This window comes from Carcharodon carcharias, chromosome 7, assembly GCF_017639515.1.
Source record: "Carcharodon carcharias isolate sCarCar2 chromosome 7, sCarCar2.pri, whole genome shotgun sequence".
Lineage (NCBI taxonomy): Eukaryota > Metazoa > Chordata > Chondrichthyes > Lamniformes > Lamnidae > Carcharodon > Carcharodon carcharias.
Window position 1 is genome coordinate 16,252,797 of NC_054473.1, and position 19,601 is coordinate 16,272,397.

Consider the following 19,601-nt stretch of genomic DNA (forward strand, 5'->3'; position numbering starts at 1 on the left):
TTGGCAGAAGGGTTAGGGTGAGGCAATACAGTCTTAATACCCTCAGAAATGGCCTAGCAAGCCACTCAGTTTAATCAAAACCATTAGAAAGTCAATAAGGGTACCGATCTAGACCATATGGACTGCAGCAGTTCAAGAAGGCAGCTCACCACCATAACAAGGGTAATTAGGGATGAGCAATAAATGGTGGCCTAGCCTGCAATGGCTACATCCTATAAATTAATTTTAAAAAATGGGGACAGAGGGACGTGGGGTACATTTGCATTGATCTTTGAAGGTGGCAGGACATATCGAAAGCGTTTGACAAAGCATAAGGGATCTTGGGCTTCGTAAATGGAGGAATTGAGTACTAAAGCAGGGGAAAAAAAAGTCTTCCTTATAAATGATTAGAACCAGTGTGCCTTGATAGATGGTGTGATGTTCAGCTATTAAGAACAGGCAAGTTCCAAATTTAATCCCAGTACATCCAAAGTTACCCAAACCCAACAGTGGCAACGGGTAGGGCACTATAGTGGACCTCATCACATTTGGCTAATCAGAACCTGGGTGAAATCAGTTATAGCTCTGCTGCTGATCACACTCCATTCAGTCAAAAGAGAAAAGCACTTGCATGGGTGTTGACTGAGCACAGCAGTGTGTCTGGCTATGTTCCCCTCCATTTTTTAATAACCCAAGAACATTCAGGATTTGGGCTGGGAAGTAGCAGCAGTTGGATGCACTTAGGAGCATTAGGTGGCGGAAAGCGTCATAGACAGGAGTTTTGCAGATGTGGTCACACCCAAGGTACAGACAGATAGATGGGTGACTGCTAGAAGGGGCAGGCAGTCAGTGCAGAAATCCCCTGTGGCTGTCCCCCTCTCTAACAGGCATATCGTTTTGGTAATGTTGGGGGGGATGGACTATCAGGGGAAAACAACAGCAGTAGCCAGAGCAGTGGCACCACAGCTGGCTCTGTTGTTCAGCAGGGGGGTCAAAGCACAGAAGAGCAATTGTCATAGGGGACTCTATAGTCAGGGGCTCAGATAGGTGCTTCTGTGGTCATGAGAGACACCAGGATGGTATGTTGCCTCCCTGGTGCCAGGGTCCAGGATGTCTCTGATCGGGTACGGGACATTCTGAAGGGGGAGGGAGAACAGCCAGAGGTCGTGGTACATATTGGTACTAACGACATAGGCAGGAAGAGTGATGAGGTCCTGCAGCGGGAATTCAGGGAACTAGGCAGAAAGTTAAGAAACAGGACCTCTCGGGTTGTAATCTCAGGCTTACTCCCTGTACCACATGCCAATGAGGGTAGAAATAGGAAGATAGTGCAGCTAAACACGTGGCTGAACAGATGCTGTAGGAGGGAGGGTTTCCGATATCTGGATCATTGGGATCTCTTCCGGGGCAGGTGGGACCTGTAGAAGAAGGACAGGTTGCATCTAAATTGGAGGGGCATCAATATCCTGGCTGCGAGGTTTGCTACTGTCACTCGGGAGGGTTTAAACTAGTATGGCAGGGGGGTGGGAACCAGAGCAATAGGACAGCAGGTGAAATAAAGGACTGGGAACCAGTGAATATGGCCAGTAGGACTAAGAGGAAGAGCAGGCAGGGAGAAATTACTGAACATAGTGGGACTTGGGGTCTGAAATGCATTTGTTTCAAAGCGAGAAGTATAACAGGCAAGGCAGATGAGTTTAGAGCTTGGATTAGTACTTGGGACTATGATGTTATTGCTATTACAGAGTCTTGGTTGAAGGATGGACAGGATTGGTAGACAAATGTTCCAGGATTTAGATGTTTCAGGCAGGATAGAGAGGGATGTAGAAGAGGTGGGGGAGTTGCACTGCTGGTTAAGGAGAATATCACAGCTGTACGACAGGACACCTCGGTGGGCTCATGCAGCGAGGCAATATGGGTAGAGCTCTGGAATAAGAAGGGTGCAGTCACAATGTTGGGTGTTTACTATTGGCCTCCCAATTGCCAGCGGGAGATTGAGGAACAGTTATGTAGGCAGATTTTGGAAAGATGTAAAACCAATAGGGTTGTTGTGGTGGGTGATTTTAAGTTTCCCTATATTGACTGGAATCACTTTAGTGCTAGGGGTTTGGAGGGTGCAGAATTTGTAAGGTACATCCAGGAGGGCTTCCTGAGACAATATGTAGATAGTCCAACTAGGGAAGGGGCAATACCGGACCTGGTATTAGGGAATGAACCCGGCCAGGTGGCCGAAGTTTCAGTAGGGGAGCATTTCGGGAAGAGTGACCATAATTCAGTGAGTTTCAAGGTACTGGTGGATAAAGATAACAGGAGTCCTCGGGTTCAGATGCTTAATTGGGGGAAAGCTAATTATAACAATATTAGGCAGGAACTGAGGAATCTAGACTGCGGGCGGATGTTTGAGGGCAAATCAACAACTGACATGTGGGGGGCTTTCAAACGTCAGTTGATAAGAATTCAGGACCGGCACGTTCCTGCTAGGATGAAGGATAAGTATGGCAAGGTTCAGGAACCTTGGAAAACGAAGGATATTATGAAATTAGTCAAAAAGAAAAGGGAAGCATTCATAAGGGCTAAAAGGCTGGGAACAGATGAAGCCCATGGAGAATATAAAGAAAGTAGAAAGAAACTTAAGCAAGGAGTCAGGAGGGCTAAAGGGAGTCGCGAAAAGTCATTGGCAACCAGGATTAAGGAAAATCCCAAGGCCTTTTATACATATGTAAAAAGCAAGAGGGTATCCAGGGAAAGGGTAGGCCCACTCAGGGACAGAGGTGGGAGTCTGTGTTTGGAGCCATAAGAAATGGGAGAGATACTAAATGAGTGCTTCTCATCAGTATTCACCAAAGAGAAGGACTTAGCAGTCGATTTGTCTAGGGAAGAGTGCGTAGATAGCCTGGATCATGTTGAGATCAAAAAAGAGGTGTTAGGCACCTTGAAGAATATTAAGGTGGATAAGTCCCCAGGGCCAGATGGAATCCCTCAGAGTACTGAGGGAGGCAAGGGAGGAGATTGCTAGGGCCTTGACAGAAATCTTTGTATCCTCACTGGCTAAGGGTGAGTTCCCAGACTGGAGTGTGGCCAATGTTGTTTCATTGTTTAAGAAGGGTAGCAGGGATAATCCAGGAAATTACAGGCTGGTGAGCCTTATGTCAGTGGTAGGGAAATTATTAGAGAAGATTCTTCGTGACAGGATTTACTACCATTTGGAAGCAAATGGGCGTATTAGAGAGAGGCAGCATGGTTTTGTGAAGGGGAGGTCGTGTCTCACTAACTTGATTGAGATTTTCAAGGAAGTGACAAAGATGATCGATGATGGAAGGGCAGTTGATGTTATCTACATGGATTTCAGTAAGGCCTTTGACAAGGTCCCTCATGGCAGACTGGTACAGAAGGCAAAGTCGCACGGGATCAGAGGTGAGCTGGCAAGATGAATACATAATTGGCTTGGTCATAGGAGGTAGCAGTGGAAGGGTGCTTTTCTGAATGGAGAGCTGTGACTAGTGGTGTTCCACAGGGATCAGTGCTGGGACCTTTGCTGTTTGTAGTATACGTAAATGATTTGGAGGAAAATGTAACTGGGCTAATTAGTAAGTTTGCAGATGATGCTAAAGTTGGAGGAATTGCAGATAGTGAAGAGGATTGTCAAAGCATACAACGAGATATAGATCGGTTGGAGACTTGGGCGGAGAAATAGCAAATGAAGTTTAATTCAGACAAATGTGAGGTAATGCATTTTGGAAGGTCTAATACAGGTAGGAATTATACAGTAAATGGCAAAACCCTTAAGTGCATCGATAGGCAGAGGGATCTGGGTGTACAGGTCCACAGGTCACTGAAAATGGCAACACAGGTGGATAAGGTAGTCAGGAAGGCATATGGCATGCTTGCCTTCATCGGCAGGGGTATTGACTATAAAAGCTGGGAAGTCATGCTGCAGCTGGATAGAACCTTGGTTAGGCCACACTTGGAATATTGCATGCAATTCTGGTCACCACATTACCAGAAGGATATGGAGGGGTAGGAGAGGGTGCAGAGGAGGTTTACCAGGATGCTGCCTGGTCTGGAGGTTATTAGCTATGAGGAGAGGTTGGAAAAACTCGGATTGTTCTCACTAGAGCGACGGAGATTAAGGGGCGACTTGATAGAAGTTTACAAAATTATGAGTGGCATGGACAGAGTAGATAGTCAGGAGCTTTTTCCCAGGGTGGAAGAGTCACATAGGGGACATAGATTTAAGGTGAGAGGTGAAAACTTTAGAGATGATATGCGGGGCAAGTTTTTTCACGCAGAGGGTAGTGAGTGTCTGGAATTCGCTGCCAGAGGAGGTGGTGGAAGCAGGTACAATAATGGTGTTTAAGAGGCAGCTTGACAAATACATGAATAGGATGGGAATAGAGGGATACAGACCCCAGAAGTGCAAAATGTTTTAGTTTGACAGGTAATATGATCGGCGCAGGCTTCGAGGGCAGTAGGTGCTGTACTTTTCTTTGTTCTTTGTAAAGGGTGATCACTTAGCTAAGAAAACTGGAGGGATGCTGACACCCTTGCTATTGTGCCCCAGGAAGAGTTAATGCCTTCTAGGAGGATGAGAGTTAATTAGCAAAAGTAAAATTTTAAAAATATAAAGATTCCCCATTTCTATTGTTTCTATTTTCTTTTTCTAGACCTCACTAATGCTGCATATTATGCAATGAGGGATGTATTACTATCAACAATTCTATCACTGAGAAATATCTGACAGAGACTGGATCTGGTAAAAGTGTTAAACGTGCTGCAGAGATGCACGTAATTATGAAAGGATGAATGCTGCTTTCTTTTGGACCCAAGATGCCTTTCCAAAAAGAAAACCACACCTACAAGCTTTTTATTTGGCATCTATTATTTTACGTGCAACTCTTGTACATCGGTCCTTTTAAAAAAAAGCTCACTTTACAGTTTTCCCACTCATGATCCAAGTTCAGGGTTCAGGTTAGACATTATTATTCTCTACAGACATTACGATGGTGGCGAGAAAAACAGGAGTACTTGTTGGACATCCTGGAGAGTTAGGGGTTAACAGTCAAACTTCTTTTGTATAATGGAGCAACAGACTTTTCAAGATAAATAGGATGGCTTTCAAAATGCCGTGAGAAGGAAGCGCAGCCTGTCTTCTGCTTTTATAGTTTGTCTATTATATATGAAAATGCTTATATTAGTAAATAAGTGACAGTAATGATGTCAGCCACAAGTGCTTAAAGTGCAACTTTAGTGGTAAGGATAATAAACATAGGTAGAGAGATCCATTAACTGTATCAGTGAAAATAGGCATTATTAACTAACATCTTTCAAAGAATTTGAGGAAATAGCTTTGGCGTAAACATTTTTTTTTATTCATTCATGGGATGAGGGCTTCGCTGACGAGGCCAGCATTTATTGCCCATCCCTAATTGCTTTTGACAAGATAGTGGTAAGCTGCCTTCTTGAACCGCTGCAGCCCATGTGGTGTTGGACAACCGCAGTGCTGTTGGGGAGGGTGTTCCAGGATTTTGAGCCAGCAACTATAATTATCTACATGTCATGAAAGAATTTAGGAACAGACACATCGTGAGATCCTATCTGTGACATGTATCTGTGATGTACGAAAGGTATGGTGTATAAAGGAGCCTGCTCTTCATAGTGCTTCAGAGAGTTTGAAAGATACAGAAATCAAATAGCTGCTCTCTTCCATCCTGTTAAGTCAATCACCGTACTGTATATCAACAAAGCCCAGTCTGTACATGCCACCATCAAGTGTTGCATGCTTACTGAAGTGTGTTGCTGTGAACAAGAGAAGGAGGTTGAATGCTAACAATAACCACAGCTATCAGTATTGGTATTTTAACTGGAGGCCCATGCAAGCAGTGTCCATGTAGTTCACAGGTGTCCACAACACAAAGCTAAAATCAGGTTTGTGCTTCAGTCCACGAACCCATTTAATTTTTGACCTTGAAAACTTCTGCAATATAAAGAAATAACATTGAGGAATCACCTTAATCCAGGCTTCAGCTGTTGCTTTTTGAAACCGTACAGCAGCTTTGATAACATCGAACATAATCGCAACGCAGTCGTGACCGCTGTTCTCCTGATTCACTGAAGCCCTAAAAACAAAAACAGAACATTGATCAGCATTTGCTATCATATATAAAACTTATCTTCTGAGTGAGCATTGCAGTGTATTTAAGAAACTCCTGATATGAATTGGTTGTAGAGGCTGGGCATATTTTCTCTTCTGCTTAGTGGACTTCATCAAAATAAAATAGTACAGTCTTAATAATAGAATATTACTATGGTTCTGGATCATCAATTCTTAAAATAGATTTGGAAACTGGGAATTATCAGGTTATAAGTAAGGAAGAAAGAAAGAAAGGCTTGTATTTATATAGCACTTTTACAACTACCAGACATCTTAATATGCTTTACAACCACTGAAGTATTTGTGAAGCAGAACCACTGTTGTAATGTAGGGAACAGGACAGCCAACTTGCGCACTACAAACTCCCACAAACAACATGATAATGACTAGATAAACTTTTTTTGTGATGTTAATTGAGGAATAAATATTGGGCAGGATATCAGGGATAACTCCCCCACTTCTTCTTCAAGAGAATGCCATGGGATCTTTAACGTCCACCAGAGAGGGCCGATGGGGCCTCATTTGAAAGGCAGCACCTCAAACACTGCCGCATTCCCTCAGTGTTACGCAAGGGTGTCGGCCTCGATTTTAGCATTAGATCCTGAGTGGGACTTGAATCCACAACCTTCTGATTCAGAGGCAACCAACTGAGACACAGCTGTTACGGCTTCAGCGAGTTTGTAAGGGCTTTCATACAGTTGATGGTGAATTGCTCCATTAGCTTTTGCAGATGGGGGCTATTTTTTAAGAAGTTGCTTCTGCAGAGAAATAAAAGGTTTTGATGTTTATATTCTACAGAGAAGGTCTATCTTAATCTGGCTTCCCACTTTGAATTTTATTTTCTGCTCAACAAAATGAGGGAACTCAATATAACGTTCCAGCCGGGTCATTTATGCTTAACGTTACTGTTTTGGCATTGTACCCCATCGCGTTCTTCTGCTTCTGCTTGTCCCAGTTAGCTGGCAGTTGTGAAGGAAGCACACATGACTCCAATTCTAGATTCTTACGCAGTTCTGTAATCACCTAGAATGAAAAACAGCGCAAGTCTCAGTGAACAAGGTTCAAACTAAGGCTGTTTCACAGTGTTTCTTGCTGTGTCAATGAAAGCCATATTAAAATTTAAGAGCCCACTTGCCAACCAATCAGCACTCGCTACTAATGCAGTATAAATTGTTCCTTTCACATTTGGAATTCTTGCGAATTGTCCTGATGAGTACAAGATGAAAAGCTTTGACAAAATTTTTTTCCAGCAATACCCAGAAGACCAGAATTAGAGGAGCAGACATCTCAGAATCTGAGGGTTGTGGAGGAGATTACAGAAATAGGGAGGGACAAGACCATGGAGGGATGAGAATTTTAAAATTGAGGATTTGCTTAACTGGGAACCAACCTAGATCAGCAAGCATAAAGATGACAAGTGAATGGGACTCAATGCGACTTAAGACACAGGTAAAGTTTTGGATGATGGCAAGTTCATGGGAGGGTACTAAGTGAGAGGCTGACCAGGATTGCATTGGAATAGTCAAATCTAGGGGCAACAAATACTGGACGAGGGTTTCAGCAACAGGGGTGGAGTTGGGCGAAGTTACAGAGCTGGAAATAGGCAATCAGAGTAATGGTGCGGATATGTGGTCAGGCCATCTTGGGATCAAACAGTTAAGGTCAAACAAGGATGTCATGACTTTGCACATTCAAAAATAAACAATACATCTCTGTATTCCTCATATAAAGCCCCTGTGAATCTATACCAAGTAACCCCAGGTCAGATAAAATATATAGGGATAATGTATTGTGGGGTATTGAGTTCAAATCCAATAAATCTTGTAAAACAATCACAAAAGTTGTCAGACTTTCATAAGACTCAACTGATTCACCAATGCCCTTTAGGGAAGGGAGCTTGCACTTCTACCCAGATTGGTCAAACTGCAATCCCATTTGTGGTCTACTATGTTAATTCTGGATGCCCTTTGTGGGCTTCATAGCAGGCCATTCAATTGTTAAAAATCACTACAGTTCAAAATAAAAATTGGACAGGTCCATCAGTTGTGGACCAGACAATTCCAACTCAGTCAACTTTGCAAAGTCACTCTCGCTAACATCTGGGGTCTGGTGCACATGCTGGGAGAACTATCCCACAGACTGGTCAAGCAATAGTCTTAAACTGTTTTACTCACAACACACTATCTCTTAGCCAACTTCCCAGCCTTCTCCATCACCATATGTTTTGTCTGACGAGCAAAACGATATACAGTTGGGTGGGATTGGCCCTCCCACCTCAAAACAACCGATGAATCTATATTCCCATGGGTTAAATATCATTGACGAAGCATCAAGGGAAGCAAGAGCACCAGAATTTATCTGGATGGGGATATCAATGTCCACTGCCAACAGTGGTTCGGTAGTATCCATGACAGTGTTGGTTACAATGATCACCGCACAATCCCACATTCTTGGGAAGACAAAGCCTCACCTCCACTGCAAGCGCATCCCCAGCATGTGTGTGCCATTATCAACAGACTAAGGACAAAACTAGAAGCCCACACCCAGGCATTCACATAGCAGCATCATGTAGTAGCAAAATCTGTGATGTCATGGGCCTGCCCACTCTTACTCCTTGACCACTACCAAATAGGGGACCAACCCTGTTTCAATAGGGAGTTTAGGAAAGCAGAAGCAGCATCAGGAATACCTTAGAATGAGGTCCAGCTTATGAAATTATAAACAGGGTTACCTGTCCACTTCTTACTATGCCCAAGTCAAGAGAGTACTTACCCCTTGCCTAGATGGGCACAGGAACAATGTTACTCAGGAAGACAAACAGCACCCAGGGCATAGCAGTTCACTTGATCAGTGCTCCTAACGCTAGATTCGATATCCACCTTCTTTATCACCATCACACTGTGCCTGTAGGTACTACTGACAACAAGCACTACGGCAACTCTTCAAAGTTATTTCAACATCACTTCCTCTCACACCCTGCCGCACTACCTCCCCTTCCCACGTGAATTCTACCATTCAGGAGAACAAGGACAGCAATGTCATAGGATCACCACCTCCAAGTTACATACCATTCTGCTTGGGCACACAACACAACTTCTTTTTAATTGTCACTATCCTGGAATTCTCTAGCAAACATCATCATGGAAGTGCCATTATCAAAAGGCGTGCAACAGTTCAAGGGAAAGGCTCAGCATCAGCTTCTCAAGCATCGGGTGATGGATAACAAACGTGGCCAAAAAACCAGCCACATTGCAAGAAAAGGTAAGAACACTTTGAAGGAAATGCTGTTTGAATATGGTCAAGTGGAATGGAATGTACTACTGCTAAAGTACTACTTATGAAGGATCATTGACCCAAAAACATTAACTCTCAGAGATGCTGTCTGACCTGCTGAGCATTTTCTCTTTTCATTTCAGATTTTCAGCATCTGCTGGGAAAGTTTTTTCTGAAGGGAGATGTCAAGGGAGGCCTTGTGGCGCAGTGGATACCATATCTGTCTCTGAGCCAGAAGCTCCTTGTTCGAGTCCCGCTCCAGGACTTGATGGCCATGAAAGGTAGCCAGGTTGATTATACAGGTTGATTACAGGTTGATTATACCTGTAAATCCTTCCAATATGCCTGATGGCAGGTGGTAGGGTCTCCTGGTCAGCCATACTGCAGAAGGCAATGGCAAACCACTGCAGTACCTTGCTAAGCATAATCATGGTCCAACATAAATCAAAATGGAAGCCCATGGTTGCCAATGCCCTCTTAAGGCATGGTACCTTTAGAGAGAGAGGGACTACTGCTAAAGTTACTCTTACAAATGCAATAATTAAAATAATCAACAATCTCTTAACAAAAGAATAACTTACTAATTAAACATACTTCGTGCCTAAATGCACTTTCTCCCAAGGAGTGGTGCTGCCAAGATCTATTTTCAGAATTACATTCCTGATGATTAATATTAATTGGGTCTTGTTAAACAATCTTGAAAGAGTACTTAATTGTCTAATCTTAATAGTTTGGCTCAGTTCGTCACAATCTTGCCTCTGACAGTCGAGGCTGACACTTCAGTGCAGTACACTGACAGTTGCACTGTTAAAGCTGTAGTCTTTCAGAAGAAATATTAAACCAAGACAATGTTTGCTTGCTCAAGTTTCTCAGGAACACAGTACATCAGCCAACAGACTATCATTGGCTGTGGATTTGTAACAGAAAAGTGTATTTATGTGTTTTACCTCTACAGCATCTGCTGCTGTGATGGAATGAAGAATGAACTTGACAACTACCGGGAGATCGTCAAGTTTCACTGCAGACAATGTTGACATAACAGAGTGACGCACCTGCGGGCAAATAAATAAAAGAAATGAACTGTAAATTGTAATATTTTCCTAATGTGAAAATCCTCTACAGTTCTTTTGCAATTCGAATGTGTCTTCAATTTTCTGTCTTAAACCCATACTTCAACCTAAAGCTTTTTCAAAGTACCAACATCCATTGAACTCTTATTCCTCGATGAGGAAATTACTCTAAGTCATATAAATCCATAAGTTCCTTGGTTCATGGTGCAGGTTACCTGGTAACTTATGGTCCAAAGTAGTCCAAGCTTACTGTTTCAGATTTTGATCCAGCTGTCCGTGTTGGAAATACCAGATGGGAACTACTAGATTGGGCACAGCTGAATGGTCCTCATGGTCAAAGAGCCAGGCGATAACCACTGTTCAGACTCTCACAAGAAAACTAACCATTTCACTCAGATAACTAATGCTGCATATAGAACTGCATCCTCCCATCACCCTTAGAGGTGATTTCAAGAAAAAAGTACCATCACACTACACTTTAGACAATCAAAGACAACAGTGGTACAGGCAGAATTCTGGGTCACAGATAATGTAATTATCTCTCTGCCTGGCATATCACACGTTTAGAAAACCTTCTCTAGTAACCATCCCTGCTGCTCCCCTATTCCCCAGTTCTGCTCAATTCACAATTTTTTGTGTCGATGGGATACACTTCAAGAGGAGGCCAGGTGCTTAGTCACTGGAGAAGGGCAAGAAACTGGAAAGAAAGTCTTCTGCATGTTTCTTTGGGACATCCAATCCAAGATAATAATGGCAGGCATACATTAGGTAGAAATCCCCTCAGATTCAATTGATGTATTGCTTGTGGACACCAGAAACAAAGAGAGGAAAAGTTTATTTTCCAACTAAATAAATAAACTCTCTTCTTTCCTATCCCTGACAACTACCTGACATCACATTTGAGTCAGACCCTGTTATCACCCAAAGTCATTGAATCATACAACAAAAGAATGAAGTTCAGCCCAACACATTCTGTGCTGATTCTTTGAAAGAGCTTTCCCATTAGTCCCATTGCCCCTGCTCTTTCCTCATTGTTGTTGTTTTCAAAGTTACTACTGAATCTCCTTCCACTACCTTTTCAGGTAGTACACTCCAAATCAAGACTATGGATCATTAGCACTTGGAATTCTCTTCCCCAGTGAGCAGTGAAGGCTGGGTAACTGAAAATATTCAAGGCTGAGTTAGATAGAATTTTGATTGACGAGGGAGTCAAGGGCTATGGGGACAGGCAGAAAACTTGTATTAAGACCACAATCAGATCAACCACGATCTTATTGAATGGCAGAACAGGGTCGAGGGGTCTTATATATGCGATTTTCCAGTAGGGGTGAAAAGAACAGCTGAATCTCGTCTCCACTTCAGCAACCTGACACCTTTAGATAGATTGCCGTGCCCTAACCAGAATTTATTTATACTGACACCTTACTTTCTGTTCTTAATTGTAGCCCATAGAATCAACCTTAAAACAAGGAGCAGTGCAAGAGACTCCATCTACCTTGACATATTACAATCATCTGTCTTCACATTTTATAGCTGAGCAGCGAGTGAGGGAATTTCATACTTTAAATATTGTAATCCTGGCTGGGGGAACCTCACCTCTACCAATAGCTCAGCGCATAGATTAAGGCTGGAGAGAGCATCCAGGATGGGCACCGTCAACTGAGTGTTCTGCTGCAACAGTGAACTGTCAGAAAGAATAAAGACATCAAAACTGACTGAAAATACAAGCTCACTCAAAAATGAAAATTCACTGAAGAACAGAGTTATATAATAAACTGAATCAAATTTGCACATCAAGAGATTTATAAAGATATTTGAGAGTAATAACACACACTTCACTTTCAACTTTGAGAATATGGAAAAGCAATTAAAAAAAACAATGTAGGGTGGATAGGCAGAACTGTGCAGCGTAAGTATACAGAGGGTGTGCTGAGATTTTTAAATATTTATTGGCCTGACCACATGTGAGAAGGCAATGCGTACTATTGTGATTACATTAAAACGTGGGGTGAAATAAAAAACTGTACTTTCTTTGAGAGAATCTTAACAGCAAGGAAAAATATAAGCTTAGTGTGAAGAATTTTTCCCTCCAATTGACCAACCTGGTAATTGTATTTTACAGTTTAGATTATTTCATCGATCCTTAAATCTCTGCCCTTTGGACATTGTTACAAACCTCTTGCCAGGTTAAGCTGTTATAAGAGCCAAGTCACTACTAGACTCACATCTATTACAGTAGTTTCTACAGCGAGAAAGCTGTTGCGCTGTGAATATAAAATTTACTTTACAGCATTTAAGGAAAATCCTGATAACTGTAATTTGTCACTTTAATTTTCTCTTCTTTACTGACCTGTGTTGGGATATAATTCCACAGGAACTGGGTGCTCTCTAGGAGCCCACGCGAATCTAAACATAGTGGGAGTGGGGAGATCATTGTGAAGCCCTATTCTTACTCATACATTTACTTCAAAGCAAGGGTCAATGGATAGTTATCAGGAGTGAGAACCAGGTTGATTTTTTTTTCATCTTTCTATAGCCCTGTGGCAATGAACCATCTGCAAAACTCCTGACTCTACCCTTGCTGAGACCAATTTGGTCAATATGAACATGGATTGGGCCTGTATGGTTCAATCCCACTGAGAAGTATACTCATCAACTTAGCCATCAAAGGAGCTTAACTCTCAGCAATATTTAAAAGGGTGTGCACCAAATATTCCAGATCTAGCTTACTTAAGCTCTTTGGCAATTTCATTGTGTTGAGCGTCTTCCAGAATTTCTGGCAAGCTTGTGATGATATCCCGCTGGATTTCAAGAGGTGCCACACTAATCAGCTGCATGATCTTACTAGTTAAATCCTGGAACAAAAACCATGCAGAGAAATAAGGAATGATTACACTGTGTACAATTCAGTACTTCAATGCCATAAAGAACCTATAAATACAATGAAGAATTTCATATATCCACAAACTCCAAAGTAAACAAATGAAATTAAACAGCAGAATACAGCAGGCATGTTGAAAAAGAAATCCAGGAGTGATTGCAAGATTCCAATAATTAACAAATTAGAATATTAACTTCTAGTACTCCCATGATCCAATGATCCATTTTAAATAACATTCTGTGATGATGGCTTTATTCCAAAATTAAGTCCTTTAATAATGGATTGTATCACAACCAGTGTCCATCCAAACCACAGAGGTTTACAGCTCAGAAGCCAACCATTCGGTCTGACTTTTTAAAAAAATCTTTCGGGGCATCGCTGGCATGCCAGCATTTGTCGGCCATCTCCAATTGCCCTTGAACTGAACATTTCAGAAGACGGTTAAGAGTAAACCACATTGCTGTGGGTCTGAAGTCACATGTGGGCCAGACAGGGCAAGGACAGCAGATTTCCTTCCCTGAAGGACATTAGTGAATCAAATGGGTCTTTACGACAATCGATGATAGTGTCATGGTCATCAATACTGAGAATAGCTTTACATTCCAGATTTATTGGTTGAAATTAAATTCCACCAGCTGCCATGTTGGGATTTGAACCCATGTCCCCAGAGCATTATCCTGGGCCTCTGGATTATTACTCCAGTGACATGACCACAGCACCACCATCTCCCACATCTGTGCCAGCTCTTTGCTGGAGAAGAGTAAAATGAATCCCAGTGCCTTGTTTTCTTCTGCTATAGCCCTGCATCTTTTGCTGCTTCTCAAAAGAATGAACTCTGCTTCCATGTGGTAAATCCACTCTCCAATAACTCCGCATAAATATTTCTCCTAACCTCTCTCCTCAATCTCTTCGTGGCAATTTTAAATTGAGGTGTCTGCAACTACACGATATTAACGAAAAAAATAGGATTTCCTATTCACCTGTCAAAACTCCATAATACTGAAAACCTCTAAAATCTCCTCCTCCTTTTACTGCTCCCATGGAAGCAGTCCCAGTTTTTCCAAGTGAAGTTGAACTATATGTCCTCAGTGTTTCCAATGTCCTTTCTACGAGCAGGTACCCCCAAAATTACACATGGTTTTCTAACTGTGGCCTAACCGTTGCCTTGTCCAAATTTACTAACTCAAGTTTTGTTTACTGAATAACCATCCAGTTACTGATTATGGTTAATGATCAATTAAATTTCAAGATTAGTAGTTAAGAACAAATTTGTACATAGGTTCATCAAGCAGATGCAGTACTTCTCCTTGTGGGTAGGAGAGAAATTAAAAGAAAATCCAGACAAATTGTCTCTTAAGTGGTGGCCTCAACAAGGCATCCATCTTCCTCTCCTGATTCTGAAGAAAGGTGTATTCCAGACATGTGCTTAATCAGCAAATTAATCAATCAGAATTAAGTGAATAAACAATACAAGATGTTGCAGTCTTGAGAACATTTATCTTCACTTGCAGAAAAAAAGTTTTAAAAACAAAGTCATACATCCCTACCTTACTATCTATGATCCTGTCCAACCATTTAAACTGATGGATGATGAGGCGTGGCATGTTAATCCCATCCTCTGGAACACTAAAATAGAAGGAAATTACATAAAGGAATTCTACTTTCACAGGAGTACTTGGCTGGTTATCAGCGAGTTGAGATTCTAATAGTAGTTCAACGGTGCACCTAATCAGAGCCCTGTTCTCACATTACTCTTCACTAATCTAAATCAGCATTAATTTGCAAGGAGATATCAAATGGTTACACCTTGTAGACTACCAGCCTCCCTCAGAAAACCAAATGGTTTAACCATAGTAAAGCAGCTTTATGAAAAGATTTCCAAAGAGTCATATTGGACTCGACACATTAACACTGTTTCTCTCTCCACAGCTGATGCCAAACCCGCAGAGTTTTTTTCCAGCACTTTCTGTTTTTATTTCAGATCTCCAGCATCCACAGTATTTTGCTTTTAATATAAAAAGATTTAAATAGGTGATGTTTGTTATTCCTACCTCTATTTGAATAGCACAGCTTTGTAATAAAGAAAGAACTGCAGGCAGAACATTGTTGCCTCATTCAGACATCCCAAAGGATTTCACATCCACCTCATTACTATTTTTGAACTGCAGTTACTGGCATTATGTAGGCAAAAGCATAGCCAGGTTCCACACCAGCAATTAGATTAATGATATTCCAATCTGTTTTTGGTACTGGTTGAGGGAGACCGATGGTGAGCATAAGAACAGAACCTTGAGTAATTGCTTAGTCTTCTTCTAAGCGGTGTGGTGATAGTGTTTCAATGTTAATTAGCTACAATCTTGTTTAATAATAGTGCGATCCCTTTAAATCATCCAACATGTAAAGTGGGCAAGTTGCAGTAGCGTTAACATGCTCACTATAAGCTATGTAGACTGCATCAACCAAGCTAAGAAACAAAAGTGAGTCTTACCCATCATACATAAATTCAGGAATTTTTTCAAATAATGTGTTCATAACAGGAGACTAAGTGAAAAAGAAAAACAATTTCTTCATGAGTAAACCACAGGAAATATGCACTTGTTATTCACTGTGCTAACAGCAGATGTTGCAATTGTTTTACCTGGAGAATTTCGATCCCGAGAAGCAGCTTCAGGAGACTTTCCTGATAGTTCACATTGTTACTGTAATAAATGGATATACACATAGAATATGAATAAAATTATTGTCAACAAGTTGCAAAACGATGATGGAAATGAAAAACTTCTTTCTTTCTCTCTCTTAAAGGTCTAGCTTTTGCTAGCATATAGCTCCACAGTGCTGATAGCCCCACAGTTCCTCAACAATAAGAAAAGACTAAGGAATAGAAACAGAAGTAGGCCATATGGCCTGTCAAGCCTTCTCTGTCACTCAAGGTCATGGCTGACCCTCGAACTCAACTCCACTTTCTCGCTCAAATCCCACACCCCCTGATACATTTCGTGCCTAAGAATCTGTCGATCTCAATCTCAAATATACTCAATGTCTAAGCATCCACAGAGAATTTCAAGGATTCAGAACCCTATTGAGTGAAGAAATTTCCTCTCATATCAGTCCTAAACGATTAAATGGCCTACTGCTGTTTCTAATTCATATGTTCGTAGGTATGTTTGTATGTATTTATCCTGAAATTGTGCCCCCTAATTCTAGACTCTCTTGGCAAGGGAAGCAGCTTCTCGTCATATACCTGTCAAGTCTTCTCAGAATCTTGTATGTTTCAGTGAGATCACCGATCACTCTTCTAAACTGGAGACAATAAAGGCCCATTATACTCAGTCCCTCTTCACTGATTCCTTCAATGAGAGAGTACGCCAATGTCCATTCTACATGTTTGTCTACAAATGCTTTTAGACCCCTGGGTTAGCGATGGGGAAATTATCTAGGGTTCCCATTTCTGATCACATTCCACTGAGCCCTTCTGCAACGGGGACAAGTACAAGCTTGGCTGTTCTGCAGTTATGCAACCAACATGCACTCACTGTCTAAGTCTGCACAACCAAAATGATGACAGGCTGGGTGAGATACCAAAGGGTAACTAATGCCCAAAAAGTCAATGTCTTCAGGAGAAAAAGGGAAGAAAATTTCAAGAAAAAGGTCCTTTGTAAAAAGTTTATTACTAAAGCATTTAAACTCAACAGGCACAGCACTTGCAAAATGTTTAAGTTAATTCATTGACACAAATGTGTTATACCTTGATTCACCCTCTTGGGATTGCCCACAGGGTAAGAGGCAGTTTCTGAACTTGTCCCTATCCTCGATGTGCGCCTCCAAACCACTTATAAACTCTTGCATGACCTGCAAACAAGATTGTTCACATTAGTTCTCAACAAAAAGCATTTACTGCTCCCGCAACCCAATAAGCTGGCATGGTGTCCAGCCATCCAAACACCAAGAACAACCTACAGAGAAGCAGTTAACCACTCTCCGATTTCTGCTAATGATACTTTCAAACTAGCCACAAAAAAATGCACAAGGGCAGCAAAAGGTTTTTTTTTCCGGACAATTTCCTACCCTCGTCCTCTTCTCATAAAGGTGTTGATTTCTTACTAGGGTACAGCTTCAGTACAGTTCTTCCACTATAAGACTAGACAGTAAATGTCTGCAATCTGTTGTACAGTTTCACAGTTGAGCGCAATTGTGACTTCAACCCATATCCACACTTCCAGGAGGCCACTGAATTACATCAACAGCAGGCATCTCAGCCAATATTTCTCCTCCTTAGCACAAAAATGTTAAGCCTAAGTGGGGCAATTCCCCAGCTAAGATCAAACAACTCAGCATAGATCAAGAACTGAAGTAGGAATCTTCTAGCCAATATGATTTAGTGCTTTACCAGGTAAAGAATCTACACCAACGAGACTACAAGGAACCAACCAGCCGGAAGATTTAAATTTCCATTAGAATTAATTTATGATGAAAACAAAAAACTGCAGATGCTGGAAATCCAAAACAAAAACAGAATTACCTGGAAAAACTCAGCAGGTCTGGCAGCATCGGCGGAGAAGAACAAAGTTGATGTTTCGAGTCCTCATGACCCTTCAACAGAACTAAGTAAAAATAGGAGAGGGGTGAAATATAACCAGATTATATTTCACCCCTCTCCTATTTTTACTTAGTTCTGTTGAAGGGTCATGAGGACTCGAAACTTCAACTTTGTTCTTCTCCGCCGATGCTGCCAGACCTGCCGAGTTTTTCCAGGTATTAGAATTAATTTATGGATTGGTGTGAACATAACGCCACAAAAATTTCACCAAACAATTGATATTACTAACAGGTTCACCGTATACTCAAACACTTACAACAGGGTAACAAATTGAAATAAGAAAAAGGCTTACGTTAGGATAACGTGGATGTTTCCGTAAAGCTTGATAAAGTTTCTTTTGAAAAACTGCTTGGTCCAAAGCTACAATGATTAAAAAAAAAAAATCAGAACAAGGTGATTTGAAGGATGGTTTAAACGCACTCAGAATTTGACAGAGTAAAAATTCCTGTATGTTCTGTGAATTTAGGTACAACAATTATTCCCTTTTTTTTAAGCTGCCCTTTTATGCTTGCTCATATTCTCTTCCATCCCCTACAACTGCAACACATCAGACAAGCTGTCAGCCTGCAACGTTAAAACAAGGAGCTGATTTGTATCGACCAAAATTTCAGTTGGGTCTTCCCCAAAGTGATTTAATAAAAACAAAGAATACATCAAGGAAAGTTTTTATTTATTAAGACCGGGCAGGATTCAAAGCCAGGTGCCAAAATTAGAAGAAGTGTTCTCAGCATCACCACTTAAGGGTCAAAAATATCATCAGACCTCGACCTCTCATAGAAGTATGCGTGAGAACATTTTAAGAAAAATCAGAAGCGGAGTTGGCTGTAATGTCCCTTGCCCAGTCTTGAACTGGGCAAGTGCTGAACAAGAAAAGAGCTTCAGATGAGTCTCTGGGAACAGAAGAGAAATCAGTCCCCATCAGATAACTTTTTCACACAAAGAGTGGTGGGAAATTTAGAACCCACTCTCACAGTTTGCGATGAAAATTTAATATTAGCAATCCAAAATTAAATCTTTGTAATAACACCAACTAATATAACATCACCCAATACATTTCCAATGATAACATCACAATCAAATCGTTCAGGATGGGTCCCACAGAATACTTACTGACTGCAAATAGAATTTTAAAAATCCTACAATTTTTAATTTCATGGTTTAAACTATGGAAGTTTCACAGTTTAAGATGTTATCTGAAGCTTTGGATATAATTACCAGTTTACGATCACGCCCACATCCCGTATCTATTATCTACTATGATGTACCTAAACCATCTGAAGTCCACAAGATAAAAGCAAAATACTGCGGGTGCTAGAAATCTGAAATAGAAAAGGAAATGCTGGAAAAACTCAGCAAGTCTGATAGCATTTGTGGAGTGAGAAACAGAGTTAACATTTCAAGTCCAGTATGACTCTCCTCCAGAAGTCATGTGAACATACATACATACAAACCAGGAGCAGGAGTAGGCTACTTGGTCCTTCAAGCCTGTTCCACCATTCAGTAAGAACATGGTTGATCTGATTGTAACCTCCTGCCTACCCCCGATAACTTTTCACCCTCTTGTTAATCAAGAATCTATCTTGATTAGAAATATTCAAAAACCATGCTTCCACTGCCTTTTGAGGAATAGAGCTCCAAAGACTCACGACC

At 41.3% G+C, this 19,601-nt stretch overlaps 1 protein-coding gene across 1 annotated transcript in view; it reads right to left on the reverse strand.

The window, feature by feature from the left end:
* Positions 1 to 19,601, reverse strand: part of fancd2 (FA complementation group D2) — an 82,398-nt gene that overhangs the window by 60,258 nt on the left and 2,539 nt on the right. The window contains exons 3-12 of the mRNA XM_041192194.1: positions 18,244 to 18,311; positions 17,100 to 17,203; positions 15,993 to 16,053; positions 15,843 to 15,895; positions 14,902 to 14,980; positions 13,204 to 13,328; positions 12,070 to 12,157; positions 10,351 to 10,455; positions 7,053 to 7,153; positions 5,987 to 6,095 (exon numbers count right to left, since the gene is read on the reverse strand). Of these exons, the coding sequence (XP_041048128.1) occupies positions 5,987 to 6,095; positions 7,053 to 7,153; positions 10,351 to 10,455; positions 12,070 to 12,157; positions 13,204 to 13,328; positions 14,902 to 14,980; positions 15,843 to 15,895; positions 15,993 to 16,053; positions 17,100 to 17,203; positions 18,244 to 18,311 (893 nt within the window). The remainder of the gene's footprint in view (positions 1 to 5,986; positions 6,096 to 7,052; positions 7,154 to 10,350; positions 10,456 to 12,069; positions 12,158 to 13,203; positions 13,329 to 14,901; positions 14,981 to 15,842; positions 15,896 to 15,992; positions 16,054 to 17,099; positions 17,204 to 18,243; positions 18,312 to 19,601) is intronic.